Raw genomic sequence first — 17,229 nt, forward strand, 5'->3', positions numbered from 1 at the left:
ATAGTTCATTACTTGAATGTTTATTATACTCAACACTTTGTATATGTTTTGTTTGCAGACCACACACACTCCCACACTTGTGAGTTCTTGTATGTCACATCTGTAAGCCTGTGGTTGCATTACTGTGCTGTTGTGTTAAAGAATGACAGTAAAGGAGGAACAACCTTATTTGAACGTCCTGTGTGTTCTAACCGACACCCCAAGGTGACCATCACTGCTATCCAACCAACGCCTACACAGCCCTGGGTGAAACCCAAATAAATACTCTGACTTTCAAATCCCAAAACATGCTGCGCCAAAATTTGGTTCACCCCAAGGATCAGCTCCCCCAGTACAAATAGAGTAATATAGTGTGGGAAATCAAACGACCTCTGGCGAAGCATATGGCACAGCACAGAAGAGCTGACTCGTCAAGCCAGGACTCCAGAGTCCATTCACACCTACAGGCCAGTGCCCACCCTTTCAATGATGAGGATGTACACATCCAGGACAGGGAGGAATGCTGGTTTGAGCGGGGAGTCAAGGAGGCCATTTACCTAAAAAGGTAAGGTTACAATGCTGTGATTGCAGCCATTCCCCATTCCCCATTGATCACTGATCCAATGGTCATTGATCAATGGTCTTTCATCAGTGGTTGATTATATATGGTAATGACAATTTAATTAAGGATTTTGTTTGAAGTATAATAAATCATTATGCAAGCATTTGTACTCCAATGAGTCCAACAATAAAGCTGCATTTAAGTTTAGTTGTGCTTCTGAGTCCTGTACTTGCGTCCTAACTCTGCCTGCTTCACATAGCACATCCGGACAGTAACTTCTGCATCATGCATTTCATTAATGTCTGTGATTAATTTACGGATATCTAATTTAACAAGTTTCTGTCTCGTTAGTGCATCATAATTAAAGCTATTAATCAGAATGATAACAGTTAAACATCTAGTCTAAATAGAGATTTGATTGATGTGCAGTTTATTATCATTAGCATCGCTACTAATATAACACATCAAAGTTGTACACAGGCATGTGTGGCAGAGTGGCAGATCTGTAACACTCCTGCACCTGATTATTACAGCAGTATCTTTGTATTGCTCCTGCCACCACAGTTGACATCATATTTAATGTTGCTATACTTAACTGGCCCTCAGTTATCATTGTGTGCTATCACTGTAGGCATTCAATCAGAATGCAAGGAATTAATAAAGGCAGAGATCCTCTGATCAAATTTGATTTCATGTTTTTATTTACAAAAACTCATACACATTTCCGAGGGAACCCTGCGAATGTGAAAAGGTGAGAAAAAAGAAGTCATTAAAAAAAGGTTTGACCAGTGGGTTACCATGACAATAAGATCCTCAGTGATGAGGAAATAAAAATAAAAACATGTGAGGCAGGTGAGAGGGAAGAAAATGGTAAAGAAGAATGACAGAAAAGGAGTTTTCAGTACATAAAAATTGGGTTTTCCATATTGTTTAACAATTCATCTTCCATGAATCAACTTCCATTAAACAGTCCATCATGTCTAAGAGAATGCTGAGTAATAATTTCACAAGATAACAAAAATAGAGATGAACTTCCACGAGATGATGTGTCATAAATCACAAATCTCTTGTATTTATATTAAAACCAGTTATAGGTACAGATCAGTTATAGGTCAATAGGTACAGCGTTGTGCAAAAGTCTTGAGCTACCCCTCGTTTCATTATATTTTGAAGAAAAAGATGAACACAGGGGCACAGATTTATTTAAGCATGTGAAAACATGCAATATAATATATACAATATAAAAGGCAAAACCAGAGTGCCATGATTTTAACAACAGAGAAAGTTAATACTTTATAATGCCACATTTATTCTTCAATACACCTTGAATACTCTTTAAGCAATCTTCAGGAATAGTTTTCCAGGTTTCTTATAGGCCATTCAAAACTTCCTGGGATGTTGATTCTCACAATGATCCGACATCTTGACAAAATGTTAGTACAGTTTGAAGATCACACTGCTTTCTTTACAGCCACTGAGACAAATGAGCAATAATATATTTAAACCACATGATGGAGGTAGAGACTAATAAAAGCACAGTATGGGAGTCTTTCAAGCAGGCTCCATACAGCACTCTGTGAACTGCGTGGACCACCGCTCTCACTCACTGTAGTTGAGTGAGAGCGGTGATGTTGTGTTATAAATGTTTAACTACACATCCTATGTACAAACACACAACACAATGAATGCTCCTCTCCCTGATTCCAAGGTATAATTCCGAGATTAAGGTTAACGAGCCTCTCCAACTTTTAATGTGTACATTAAACACCACATGTATAAAGGCTAATTTACAACATGGAGCACTACTGTAAACAACTGTCATAGATGTAACTCTGTCTATGAAGCTGGATTTAAGAAATAAGTGTTGAAAGTTAAAGTTTTTAAAGCATGTTTAGCGCCATCTTGTATCGGTAAAGAACATGACATCACTGGGTTGGTGGTATGTTGCGGATGACAACAGTGTCCAAACACTGTTTGGATGTAATTGAGAAAAAGACAACTTTATTGCATAAAAAAGTGCTTATTGCATCAAGCGCACATCTGCGCTTTCAACTGATTGCACCGTTTGGTACACCCAACCTGACGAGGAAAAATCAAAATGCTGGATAAGTGATATTTTTGAAAATACTTTATGCAATGACCACTGAGCTCCTTTCAGTGTGAGGAGTTTGATCCTGCCTCCCGGCCTTTGTGGCTTTGATATGAGGCCTCTGATTTCCTCCCAGAGTCCAAACAGGTGATGCAGGCTGGTTTAAGTGGTAGCTCTGAGTTTGGGTGCATGGGATTAATTTTTTAATGCGGGCCTTGATGAGTCCTCTAAACTTCCCTGTGGCAAAATAATAAACTACAGGATCCAAAATGCAGTTGAGGCCCATAAGAACCAGGGTGATCTGATGAGCGTCGCTCAGCAACTGACGAGTGGTCTCGTTGTAATTCACGTGGCCAAAGCCGTCTTCGATCTCCAGCACTGCCAGAACCCAGGGGCCTTGAACTACGTGGTGTGGCAGGAAACACAGAACAAACACTCCCACCACTGCCAGCAACATCTGGAGAGCCCTCCGTTTTACCCCTGTGGGTCGTTTAAACGTTGACGTTAAATTGGGTTTTTTAGACTGTGTTCCTGAAGACTGACTTTCCGACTGAGGAGAGTTTTTAAAAATTAAACTTCGAGCAATAAGGATATTGCACATCACAATGAGTAAAAAGACAACAAAAAACAATCCAATTATTAAAAAATGAGTTACAACCACTTTTTTCTTCTTGTCATTAGTTCCACCCTGGTATCCCTCAAAACAGCGACGTATGTCAGTGTTGTTTTTACGGTGCACGTTGATCCCTGGACTCACCAGAAAAGGAACAGACATCGCCACAATAAACGCCCAGATACAAATACAAACAATAATTCCACGAATTCTGTGGTCCGACGAGGCTGCGTCCAGAGGCCGAGTCACCGCCCAGTATCTGTTGATGCTGATGGCTGCAAGGAACAGGATGGTGCCGTAGGTGTTGATGAAAAAGAAGGTGCCTGTCACCCGGCACATGAAATCTCCATAAACCCAGTCTCCCTCACGCATATAGTAGTCAATCCAAAAGGGAAGAGCACACACAAACAGAAGATCAGCGATAGTTAAGTTGGTCATGTAGATGTGGATTTCTCCCATGGCCTTGGCTTGATGAAGGCAGCGCAGGACAAACAGCACGTAGAGGTTAGAGATCAAGCCCAGGATGAAGAAGATGATGTAGGAGACTGGGATGAGCACATAACGAAACTCAGAGTCCAGGAACAGATTAATGGTTGTGGACTCCACACTACTCATTGTTGTCATAGTAACTGATTGAATGATTTCCATTATGTTTGTCTGTGGGAGACAAAATACATTATCATCAGTACAATGTCCTGTGACAGATGATCAGAGTTTTACTCAGAGTTTTGATGCAGATGACAAAGGTAGGAATGGAGAGAAAAGCCTTTGAGAATAACTTCTTTTTGTTGTCCTTTCATTGAAGGCAGGTAAAATAAATAAAAGTAACAAATAAATAAAAACAACAGTAAATGACTACAATAGGTTTAAAGTAAAGGAAGTAACAGCGTTTTTCCTGCTTCAAGGACTAAGTTGTCTGTCAGTTTTTGTTTGTACAAATGTATTTACCAGTCAAATATTGTTTCCCTTTCATAACCTTTTTAGCCATTTATTTAATTTCAGATGTATTAATGTATACACTGATCAGGCATAACATTATGCCACCTGCCTAATGTTGCATTCCTCCCCCTTTTGCTTCTAAAACAGCCCTGAACCATCCAGTTATGGACTCCACTAGACCTCTGGAGGTGTGTATCTGGCACCAAGACAGTAACAGATCTTTGAAGTCCTGTAAGTTGTGAGGTGGGGCCTGCATGGATCTGACTTGTTTGTCCTGGAGAACTCACAAGATGCTTGACTGGATTGAGATCTGGTTCATTTTGAAGCCAAGCCAATACTTCAAACTTGTTGTTGTGCCTCTCAGACTATTGCTGAACCATTTTTGCTTTGTGGCGGGGCACCTTATCCTGCTGAAAGAGGCCACGGCCATCAGGGAATACTGTGAAAGGTGTATATGGTCTGCAACAATGTTTAGGTAAGTGGTGCATGTCAAAGTAACATCCACATGAATAGCAGCACCCAAGTTTTCCCAGCAGTACATTGCCTATCTAAGCATTACACTGCTCCCGCCAGCTTCTTCCCATAGTTCATCCTGGTATTCCCGAGGAAAAGACACACTTATCCAGCCATCCATGGGATGTAAAAGAAAATGTGACTCATCAGACCAGGCCACCTTCTTCCATTGCTCCATGTGTTTAGGTTTTGTGTTTTTTATTACTGTATGGAGGGTATATGTCATAGGAAGGTTTTAGGAAAAGCAGTACAGGTATTACAATAAAGTAATTACAGATCACAATTTGTGACTGTGTTTCGCAGAACTGTAGTTCTATTGTGTTAACAGAAACTGTCTCCATACAGACATTTCAATATTCTGTATTAGCCTTCATGTATGTATAGCCTCCATATTACCATTTTTCTAATCTAATTCTCAGAGGAAAATACTTCTGATTAGAGGACACATGGGTCTGCATCTGACTGTAACACTATACATCGTAAGGCCTTTAAAAAGAAGTCATAGTCAATTATAGATCAAAAGAGGGTGGGTGGGATGGGATTTGTGACTGTTAAAGTTCCCACTGAAGACAAAATGGTTACGTAAGAGACGTTATTGAAACTAAAGTTGGTTAAGTTCTTATACTGATCTTTATCACATGACCTGAATTCATCAAAAAGGTGAACTAAAAAAGTATGCAAGTGGTTTAACCAACATGTGGTTCTTAGACTATAACCTGCTGCAAACAAGCTGCTGTATGTTGGTGCAAATGGACTTTTTTGAATAAGCAATGACCAAATAGCCTGCTGCAGTTTGCAAGAGGTTTGCAACATGTTTGCAGTTTTGAGCACACGATGAATGGATTTGCTTAGATCAGCAGCTACACCACAAACAGTTCTAAGAAACCAAGTTAGAGATTTTACAATTTTGATTTCAACTACTGACAATATCAAATGTAATTAATTAATTAGTCAAAATTTATTAATCATGTTAATGATGCATGTTATGCTATAATTAATAATGATAATTTGATGTTAAAATTAAGCTCAACATTATGAGAAAGACATTACCTTCCCCAAAGTATTAATTTTATAAAAATTTCAAGCTAAAAATTGATAAAGGAAGCACAGCATAAACATTTCATCATTTGATTAAAGCATTAAGTGTCAACATTTCACACACCACATCAGCGCACATGCCGACATGCTGGCCCTACTAATTTACTGAATAACATGTCTCATAATTTTTGCTTTGGTAATTTTATTTCATTTTGTTCATTTGCAATGTTGATTTTATTTATATTTCGGGGAGGGGGGTGGCTGGGGGGGTGTCCTTGTCTGTGATTATTTGGTGTCAATCCTGACACCAAATAATCACTCTAATGATTATTAGTGAGTGTAAGACACTGCAGCCACTACACGAGCGTCACACTTTACAATAGGCTTAATCTTATCTCCCTCTCTTAATATCCTCTCTTTGTCATATAAAAACAACAAATGACAGAGTTACCGTACACTTACCTGACTGCTTCTTCTGTTGTTTAATCTCCTTGTGTACGTAAAAACACTTTGAATGAATTCACAGCTTCAGTTCAGCAACAGCACCACTTCTCCGACAGAGAGCACATTTATGTGTCTGACTGTGTGAGTGGGAGTTTCTCTCTCAGGTCTAGACGGAGGAGGTGTCACTTCAGTCTTCTTAGGAAAGACCTGTAAGATACGGAACATTCACCTACACAATTTCATGCACCTGCCAATAACATGAAGAGAAACGTCTACTTTGCTGCAACATTTTACTAACTTTTTGGCAATTCATAGAGTTTTTTTTTTAAATGAAATACCAAGTAAAGAAATGAGCTTCTTACACTTCTTACAAACTGGTCCTAAAAAGGAGAATGATTGGCACATGCTGATATGAGACATAAAATTTGAGGGTTATAATTGTTAGTCTGTGTATGAAAAGTCACTAACACTATTCACAGATTTACGGTATTTTTCGGACTATAAGGCGCATTAAGCGAAACAAAACAGTCAGATAAGTCAAACTTTACTTTAAGTCAACTCGTTCTTCTTGCTTCCTTCACTTCCGTACCATTGATTCATTAATGTTGAATTCTCTTGCAGCTGCTCTATTCCCATTCTGTTTTCGAGGATGCCTGAATGTTAAACGCTATGTCCACACGTACCCGGGTATTTTTGAAAACGCAGATTTTTCTATGCGTTTGCACCTTTCGTCCACACGTAAACGGCGTTTTCGGTCACTGAAAACGGAGATTTCTAAAAACTCCGGCCAGGGTGGATATTTTCTAAAACTCCGTTTTTGCATTTACGTGTGGACGAGAAAAACGGAGAAAACGCAGTGTCAAAGGTGTGCGCCTTTTTTGACGTCACAGTGTGCGCCACGTTGTTGTTTCGGTGAAATGAATTTCTACAATACTGTTACTGTTAATTGTACTCTCTGCAGTGTTTAAATGCTTACATATACACACACAGTTACTGTCCCTTCATATATACGACTCGGTTCTGCTTCTATGCCCCATCTTTGTTTACTTTTTCCCACCGAGTCTTCTAGACTTCTGATTGGCCAACATTTCTACACGGTTAGGAATATAGCGCCACCTGCTGCTTTGGCATGTTCCTAGCAGCGTTTTCCTTCATTTCTGCCTTTACATGTGGACGGGATTATTTTTTAAAACGAAAACGGAAAATCTCCGTTTTCAAAAATACCCGGGTACGTGTGGACATAGCCGTTACACCTGGTAAAGCTACGGTGGCCCTAGATTTAAGTTTTTGCCAAGAATTTAGCTTTTTCCTGTGGCTGATCCGAGTGAAATGTTAAGATGGTGGGGCACATGCTGCGGCCCCGTGTCCTCCCCTTTGGATTGTTGTTTTGTGATTTGATTCTAACAACTAAAAACATGACATTGAACTTAATTGGATAGACTACATCGAATATATTTGAAACCAACAATAACACTTTTCACTATTGCCAATATCAACAAAAATGAAAAGGGTAGGCCAGGTTATAAAAAAAAAAAAACCCAAAGAATTCACAAAGTCTTGAAAAATAGAAATGAAGAATAAAATGAAATAACCATCCAGATCTTTACCAACAACATAAAATCTATCTTAATTGGAGGGCATAATTCAAATAAATTAGAAGAATTAAGTAAGAATAAAATAAGACCTCTCAATATAGCCAATATTTACTAAACTAAAAAGGGTTGGTATAGTAATTTTAAAAAACCCTGCAAATACCTGTTTATCGCGGTTTCATGGAAACTCAAATTAACAGAGACTGTACTTCATCTCAGAGGTAGGTTAATAAATTGGATTTAACTTAACCACAATACTTTGACATGGGTTCTTTATAAACTTGAGTACAACTTGAAGGTGGTAGCAAGATGCGCTGCGTGGATGTTTCCGGGGGAGTTCTCTGCCGAGTGCTGTGTGAGCCTGCAGTGGACGGAGGCAATGAGGGGGTGAGACGTGAAACCTGTCATTTATCTTGTGCCTTTTCCAGCGGATCCTTCAGCTGCCGTAGTAAATCTTGTCCATATTCAGTTTGTGGGTAACCTCCCCCTCTTGCCCCAGCATATGGTTTTACCGTCGTTGTTGCTAACGACAACGCATAACAGCAGTCGCTTGTTCGTCCGGAGTGTGGTTATATTAAATATAAGCGAAAGAGTATGGGGCGCCGTTTGGAAATTAATACTACAGTGACCATAAAAACCATGAAAAAATATTCCCGTAATATGAAACGATAGGCTTTTTCATATCGTCATCCGATATGTGTCGTTATATCAAACAGCCCTATTTTGAACTCTCCTCGTCCTTTGAGTGCGCAGTCACCTTTGTTATATAGCAAGGTATTTAAAATGAATAAATAAATATCCCGTTCATTTCAATGCGCATGATCTGAGCATGCGCGGAATAATACAGAGCGCTTCTTTAATGCTTTGATCTTCTCAAAGGAGAGACTGTGACGTGGCAGTCGACGTCACCATCTCTGCCACATGAATCCATAAATACAGGTGCTTTAACACAGTTTACTTACCTTCGTGCGGCTTCAGAAACAGCGAGTTGTTTTTGCAAAGCGAGTTGTCTTTGACAAAGATAATACTTTTACATTCATACAATTCATACAAAGTTTTTTTCTTTTGACACTGTGCTTTTATACTGTTAAAGAAATGTCAGAGGAAACATTAAATAATTCACCTACGGAGAGAGATAATACAGAGGAATCACATCAACTGCGAGAGAGAGCGCTTCTCATTGTAAAGCTGGCCAAGGCTAACAGTAAGATGTGTCAATTAGAGAAAGAGAACAGGACTCTCAGGGAAACTATACATAATCTTGAGATCCAAGTGGCAAATCAAAATGCAACTGAACGTGAGACTTCCTTCGCAGAACCATATCGTGACGAGGCTCACACTAGTGGTCGGTGCCGTTGTGCTGCCAGATGCCATGAGTCTCTGCAGCAGTTGCACAGAACGTTTGAGTCAATCGAGAGAAGAATAGGTCAGTGTGAAGGGTTTCTCGTGCAGCAGAACAGAATGATTATCACTAAGCTGGACAACATTGAAAGGGGGGTAAATGAACTAAAGGAAGAGAATGCGAAAATCAGAAGTGCTTTAAACAACCTTGTGATCAAAGCGGAAGTATCACAGCGTTTAATAATTACACGTGCAGCTGAACATGAGGAACATAACACTCCTGTCACAGAACCACCTCCTGATGAGGCTCAGACTAGTAGTTGGTGGCGTGCTGGTGCCAAACTCGCACTTAAAGTAGGTCTAGGTCTTGTCACAGCAGCCGTTGTTGTTCCTGCAGCTTGCTGGGCCGTCTCAAATATTTTCAGCTGAAGTGAATGTCCGTCCTCTGTGGGATTATCCTTATTATCCATTCCAGCCCTACTGTAATTGTGGATGTCGACCGGGTGCCTTTTGAAAACAGTAATAATGTTTTCCAGCCGGTCCACAACCTGTCATAGCTATACTGTGCTCTCCTTTATGTTCAATTTTATTTTGCCCTCACCTCCCAACCAGTCATGACAGAAGACTGCCCCTCCCTGAGCCTGGTTCTGTCACAGGTTTCTTCCTGTTAAAAGGGAGTTTTTCCTGTCCACCGTTGCCTTGTGCTTGCTCATAGGGGATCACTTGATTGTTGGGGTTGAATTTTTGGATTGAATTTAATTGGCTTAAACTGAAAAACAAAAATTCAACTGAGGGGTTCTGATAGTAGAGAGCACAAAATTTGTTAACTGGATTTTTTTTATTTGTAGTTTTTGTAGTGCTCCCTACTACAAAAACTACAAATAGAACCAATGCAGTTAGCAGCAAATCAAAATAAAGAAAAGTAATATTTTAAAAAAAAATCCACTACTGCTCTGTGTGTTTACTTCAATGAAGACTTGTATGTTTTGTGATAGAAAAATATAAATTGTCCAAAATATTTGAGAGTTTTTACTGCATGAGTTTAACTGTGGCACAGATGGCTGTCGGCCTGGTGAGTGAGAGTTCAACCTCCAAACTGAACCCAGTGTGTCACAGATTTACTCACATTTACTGATTGTTCTGTAGGGTCTTTACAATTTTCAGCCCCTTCAGGTGACTGTTGTCTTCTGACTCCATCTTTAGGGTTTAGTTAGATTAAATATTTAACCATTTAATTCAAGAATGAAAGACACATTTATCACAAAGGCACTCTTATAATGTAGATTAAATGTGTGTTGACATAACATCTAGATGTATGATTAGAAAGAGAGAAATGCTGTAATGACATGAACAAAGTGCAGTATTCCAAGATGGCATCAGAGTTTTAACACCTTTTATACTCATGTTTTTTTTTTATTATGTCAAGAGTAAAACATCAAAGATAATGACATTGATTCATCTGTTTATGTTATTATCACAATAATAACAACATAAAATTATTATGGTGACATTTTTTCTGTGCTGTATTAAGGTTACCAGAGTCAGCTGGGGATTCATGATCATCATCAGTGATGTTTCTCCACAGCGGGCTCATCAGTACCTGGTGACAAAAGGTCAATCCAGCTCTGACTTGAGGCTGTTCAAGAATCCGCGCCACTTGATCTGGTTCCCCCTCTACCACAGGCAGAGAAACACAGGGTGAGATCTCCTCCTGCCAGTCATCACGCTATAACTGTGTCCAGGTGTTAAATTCGTCCATGTGATTCAGCAACACTGTAAAATAATATTCATTTCTTTGGTAAGAAGTGTGTGTTTCTGTTCTTAAATTGATCATCACCAGCCTGGACTCTTTGTTGGCCAGACAAAATCAGGAACGAAATCATTGGTTTTCACAACTGGGTCCATTTCCACCTGCAAAGGATATAAGACCAGGGAGCATGATTTGGTAAGTATAACATTTCACCAGACAGAAGAGTTTCATTTCCTTTGATTTCAGTATTCTCAGCCGGTCGGCCTCATGTGTGCCTGATCACAAGTCGGTCCACTTCATACATGCACAGTAGCGCAGGCAAATAGTTGCTCACACGCTCACTGTGGCCATTATTGAGCTCGCGTTTGGTGGAGACGAGTTGGGCTTCGATTCAGATTTACAAGGTCCCGAATCGATCGATTCAATCAGTGAGAGGATGGACAGACTTTCACTTCTTGAAAGATCAGATCCAAAATCAGTTATGAATTAAGAAATGTATTTATTTGAATATTTTGTGACATTGTTATATGTGTTGCATTAGTTTAAAAGTTTTTTGTTATTAATAAATTGACTACAACAAACACTAACTGTCACTGAACTCATTTTATTTTCAGGTATTTTTAACATGTATGAACATAATGCTAACTTTGGACAATTTTACATGGATATTTATTTGATGGCAATAAAGTAAATAACAACAACAATTGGACAAGAATATTTCTAATAAGCCAACAATATTTAAAGAAGGAAAAACAATATCAGTTGTTTATACAGGATTAACCTGAGTGATCTGTTCCTGGACCGTTTTTTTTTTTTTTAACAACTGTAATAGATTACAGGAAGTCTCTGGCTGTGTTGCTGAATCTGCCGATGCAAGATCAGACATGGATGGATGAGGTGCTGCAACTGAGACCTGCCGTTTGTCTTTTCTAGTCGGCGAATGGAGAATCACACACAGTGGTCTGCAAAGAGAGCTTCAGGATGCTTCCTCCCACTGTCCACTGCATCGTCCATCCACAGGGTTTGCAGGGCTGGCTCAATCCATGGCTGCCACACCACTAAGATGTTTTCAGAAATATGCAAGCAGGAGATGGTGGATGCTATATTACTACTAGTACAATACTTTTAACTTTGTAGCAGACAACACTTTGATAAAATGCTATGAAAAAAAGAAACCAACAGATTAGATTCTAAAAGTTTCAAAGAGATTTAATTTACATATTTTATATAATAAAGTAAATGTACGAATGACCGGCAATAATTCAGTCACTGAAATTATCCATGAAATTAGCTAATTAATTCCTAAAAGTGTGTAGATTAAAGAAAATTATTTTACCTGGATACGATTGTCTCTGATGAGCCTGAGGTACAAAGCATGCTGGTGATGACGATAAAGTTTTCAAAGACTGATTGAATAATCAAAGAGACATTTATAAAGCGCAGTCTACAACAGACATACTTACTGTGTGAAAGGGAGAAGAGAAACATGCTGTGTTGTTGCAATTCTCTTTTGCATAAGCCACACCGGAAACGCTCTGTGCAGAATAAATGGCTGAGAAAAAACCCATCAAAGTTGAGGTAAGTGGTTACTGTTCATCACAACTAAACAGTATCATGTTTTTGTTTTTTGTTTTATCTGATATTAGTTTGTGAGGATCAAATTTCTCTTTGGGTAAAAATTAAAAGGCCTCTAAAGGCTTCGTAAGGTCGGTTCTAAAAAGCAAGTCAGTCCCTGAAGCTTATTTGTCCCACAGATGCTAATTCAGTGACAGCTCAAGTCTGTGGGCATGTGTAAGGAAAGTTTTGGGACTGGACCCCTGTCTGATCCTAAAAAACTAACTTTGTTGTTACTTACAGCAATATTGAGGAAACATTTAACAGTTGGAGGTTGATCATGGAACAGGAAGAAGTTCAAAGGGAAAGTCCCTGCCACGCTTTCAGTCATGCTTCAATCCGACAGTCATTCAACCGGTCCATGCTATATCGCTCCTCTCGACCCGGAGTGGTATAACGTGCTGTAGAAAAGTTTGATCGATTTGCTCTCTCTCTCTCTCTCTCTCGCTCTCTCTCTCTCTCTTTTAAAAAGTTGTAAATTCTCCGGGGGTTTTTTCTTATACGCTTATGGTATCCGACAGAGGGAGTTGAAGCATCCCGAGCTCTCGGAGGTAATTGACCGGGATGAAGCGATCCTATTGTCGGTCGTCTGACTCCTTCTTGACCCGTGGTGTGCGTAAAACAAGGCCGTTTCCCTTAATCTCAGGGTAATTTTCTTTTAGGGTTCTGTTTTTCTGTCTATTGAGCATTTCTGCTAATGTGAAGACCTGCTTCCTTGTTGTAAAAGTACATCTCAAAAATGAAGAAAAGCTCTTTACCTCACTTAACTTTGGTCTGAGAAGGAGTGGCTGCACAAAACCAAAATACCTCATCAGGGGTGAAATTGTTTTAATAAAATTATTTGGGACACTAAATAGGACCGATACCTGAATATGTGTGCTGTGTTTTTTGTTTTTGTTTTCTTTTTTACTCAGGGTTATATTGAGTTGAGTCGGCGGCGTGTGCATGTATGAAATTCTTTGCACGGACATCGATACTTTGCTAGGTTACAAGCAATAGGATAATCAGATAATCTTAAAGGTTAAAATCTCGTGCGATGACAAAGCTCATTTTATTATGTCTGTAATAAGGTTATTATAAGAAAGTAAAATAAATCTAAATCCAGTATTGTAAAAAAGAAAGAAATAGCCCTCAGTCTTTCGATGTTCCCTCTAAGCTGCGCGCGTGCGCAATTGCGCACTGCTGGCACGGTCTCTACGCACAAAAAATCTGCGTTGCGCACAAAAAAAATCTAACCTGAATTGAAATAAAAATTAAAACTTTAACAATTCTGTTTTGCAGTGTTAGCCAGTAAGTGACTGGCTGCTCCCGTATGGGATTAGAACGATGCCACCTTATCCCATAATCCAGCCAATCACTCGATTCACATTCGTATATACCGAGCTAATCAACGTCGTTGACAGGCTATGACAGCCTCCTTAGTCCTTATGTGCCAACACCGGTGTTTTAGCTAGAAAAACAGCGTGGCTGATGAGGAGTGAAGCCACGTTAATGACAACGTGTACAACCATTGGAGATGTGAGCAGGACAGACGGAACAATTGACGGAAAAAGTGTGGACTTTATACCAGTTTTTAAATTGTGTTGATAGGCCACGTAAAACCAGAGTTATGATAAAAAAAATATATGCAATGTTTGGTTTTCTTCCTGAATACTATCGTTGTTTATCGTTGAAATATACAAGCATGCAAAAATTGCAGTAAGCTGTGGTTACAGCAGAGGGAGACATTTTATTTCAAGCCAAAGTGAAAATAATCACAGGAAAGCATTTAAAAATGAAATTATTAACACATTTACAATGAAATATACATCAGCTGCCTAGCACTGCTCTGCTCACTACTGTGATATGGAGTTGCACACAAGTGTTTCTGTTTGCAACACTTTGCAAGATGTTGAAAGAGATGGAAGGAAAGATCTTACTGTAAACTAAATAATCACAATAAATAATAAACAAGGGCAGCAAATACATTGGCATCTCTATATATTTGTGCTTTTACTGATGTATATTCTTCTGTATATTTCTACTGTAAAACCTCCATAACATGTAGCATTGGGCTAAAAGCACCAAAGAATACATTCTCAATAATAAATATTAGGATCTAGGATAAAATTACTGTATTTAAATGCATTTAACACTAAGACTCTTGCAGCTCAGTATTTGGGGGAATTCCTGCACGTAGGCCTCACACATATGCAACAAGCACAAGCACAGCCACACAACTGACACACTTACCAGGTCTTTGTAGGTGTTGCCTTGACCCAGAGTGCTCTGTGTCATATCCTCTATTATTAACATTCAGCAAAGTCTGCCTCTCCAGAGATATGCACTTCTAGTACTTGTCAAGATTCTTTTTAAGAGAATGGCAGAAAATCAGCAGCCGGCTACTGATGGACGGTAATTATCTGTTAACTATTTGATTGATCTTTCTGTCAAATACATTATGGACTTATCAAATTAAGTTCCAATTAAAATTGGAAATGTATTATTTGTCTTTCTAACTTTTCTATGCTGTGGTGTGCTGGGGGAGCAGCACAGCAAAGAAGGACTCATCCAGGCTGGAAAAACTGATCAGGAAGGCTGGCTCTGTGGTCGGCATGAAGCTGGACACTCTGGTGACAGTGGCAGAGAAAAGGACACTAAAAACTAAAAAGAATTGCTGGACATTATGGACAATGCTGGGCATCCTCTGCACACAGCCATAAACAACCAGAGGAGTCTGTTCAGTGACAGGTTGCTTCTCCCAAAGTCAAGAACCAACAGACTTAAAAACTCATTTGTCCCACACGCCATCAGACTGTTTAACTCCTCTCTGGAGGGGAGAGGGAGGGGAAACAGGAGGACAAAGGACGGGGGGACAACTAAGCTGTAGTGCCTTTTCACTGTGCAATACTTTTTGTTAATATCCAACGGTGCAATAGACTTGAAATGTGCAATTCCCTTGTATTCTTATTCCTATTTATTCTATTTATCCCTTTTGTATACTCTTTATTTATATATGTCTCTGTATTTATATATGTGTATATATGGTATTCTGCTCACATTCTGTAACTTCTGTCGGTGTTGTGCTATTGGAAACCGAATTTCCCAGAGGAACCCACCCAAGGGATTAATAAAGTTTTATCTAATCTAATCTAATCTAATGTAATGTCAGACCCAAGAGCAGTGTACCAGGGTCAGAAACAGCAGATGTCTCAATTTCTCTTTTCTTTAGAAAGTAGCGCATTACCAGGGATCCCGAGTTTCATCAGTACCACAGCCTTTAGTAAATGTGTAAGTTTCATCCCTTCCATAATGCAGTGCTCAATAGGTGTCATTTCTGGATAATTAACTTCTCTAAGTTTAGTTCATACAGCTATACTAACTTATCTATCCCATGCCTTAACTGGGGTTCCTAGTGTCAATAAGAGTCACGTCTGCACCCTTTATCTATTAAACTTTTCCTAAACATTCAATATTATTCTAATGTCAGAGTGTTAATAATGAATATGTTTTTAATGATTTCCTGTCTAATGGGTACATGTGGTCTAACTGCTATTAATTATGTTCTTTTCCTACTGGGAGAGTAACACGAGGGGTGGAGCCCAGGGCTTTAAACTTATTAGTTTGTTGGGAGCATTACTGATGCAGCTGCTTCATGTTGTTCACTGCACATATCATGGATAGTTAGGTACTCTGGTATCAGTCACAGTCCATGTACTGAAGATTTCTCTTGGCAGTAAATTCCTTGTTGTAATGGTACTGCCCACATTCCTCTCGGAGTTCTCCAGGAACATCCACACAGGGAACATCCCAGATGCAGACGATGTTGCTTTTTAGAGGCCACTGGTTGTCGCTCCTCAGCAGATTAATGAGTATGTCAGCTGACTAAAGGTGTGTTTTAATACAGTTTTCCAGCCCTCTGCAGATATAGTCTTTCATTAGACTCGAGGAGATAGAGCACCCTCTATCTCTCTCTTTCATGAGTTGTGGATCTTCCCTTGGACGCCCCTCTCTGGAGTTCCTGGGCTTTTATCCATGTCAACCATTAGACGTCATCATCTGGCCGACTCCTCCTCTCCACCTTTGTGCAGGCCTCATCAGTGACGTAGCCCTTCGCAGTGCCAGTGTTGCTCTCTTCCACGGGCTCTTGACCTGCTGTCTTTCACTGGTGATCTGTGTTTCTCCCCTTCATCTGGTGAGCTTCTCCATCTCTAAGGAGTTATTTCTTCTTTTTTTCATAGCAGGAGAGTTGTTGTTTCGAGTATGTGCATACATCAGTTAGTGAGTAACTGTTTTCATTTGCTCCACTTTTTTCTTTTGCCTTCCTTTCCTCTCACTCACAGCTTTCTTTGTCCCACTTGTCTAATCACCCACACACTCTTCAGCTCCTTTATCTGACTTCCTACATCTCTGACTTTCTCATATTTTCTTCTCCTCTTCTGAGCCAAAATCACTTTTGTAGTATATTTTTTAAATACAAAGGCTCCTCATTTGATTTTTCCTTTTTACATTTTAGATTCACATGTTTTCTTTCTAATTACTAACCTTTGCTGGAACAAAGGCTATATCCTCCCCTCCAAACCCGGCTCTCGTGTATCTCCCCCTTGCATGATGCACACTGCTTATAGAAGGAGGGTTGTGTTTCTTACTGGCAGCACAGATTTATCTATATTTGCTTCTTTATTTTTCTTGTAAGATTAAAACAAGATCATAAGGGTTTATTATCATACTTATATTTATTGTTATAAAACAGTTTTTAGGTTTTTCTGCTCAACT

At 39.3% G+C, this 17,229-nt stretch overlaps 1 protein-coding gene across 5 annotated transcripts; it reads right to left on the reverse strand.

The window, feature by feature from the left end:
* Positions 1 to 1,830: 1,830 nt before the first annotated feature.
* Positions 1,831 to 8,046, reverse strand: LOC109196048 (platelet-activating factor receptor-like). 5 transcript variants are annotated; one of them, XM_019349239.2, is made up of 3 exons: positions 7,933 to 8,046; positions 6,196 to 6,384; positions 1,831 to 3,900 (listed from the first exon to the last, which is right to left on the reverse strand). In XM_019349239.2, exon 3 carries the CDS (start codon positions 3,889 to 3,891, stop codon positions 2,671 to 2,673), a length of 1,221 nt encoding a protein of 406 aa, XP_019204784.1. In that variant the 5' UTR covers positions 3,892 to 3,900; positions 6,196 to 6,384; positions 7,933 to 8,046; the 3' UTR covers positions 1,831 to 2,670. The 5 variants fall into 5 exon arrangements, with proteins under 5 accessions (XP_019204784.1, XP_019204786.1, XP_019204785.1 ...); XM_019349241.2 differs by lacking the exon at positions 7,933 to 8,046 and adding an exon at positions 7,164 to 7,179; XM_019349240.2 differs by lacking the exon at positions 7,933 to 8,046 and adding an exon at positions 7,154 to 7,172.
* Between the last annotated feature and the right edge of the window lie 9,183 nt (positions 8,047 to 17,229).

The sequence above is a fragment of the Oreochromis niloticus genome, linkage group LG19 (assembly GCF_001858045.2).
Source record: "Oreochromis niloticus isolate F11D_XX linkage group LG19, O_niloticus_UMD_NMBU, whole genome shotgun sequence".
NCBI classification, from domain to species: domain Eukaryota; kingdom Metazoa; phylum Chordata; class Actinopteri; order Cichliformes; family Cichlidae; genus Oreochromis; species Oreochromis niloticus.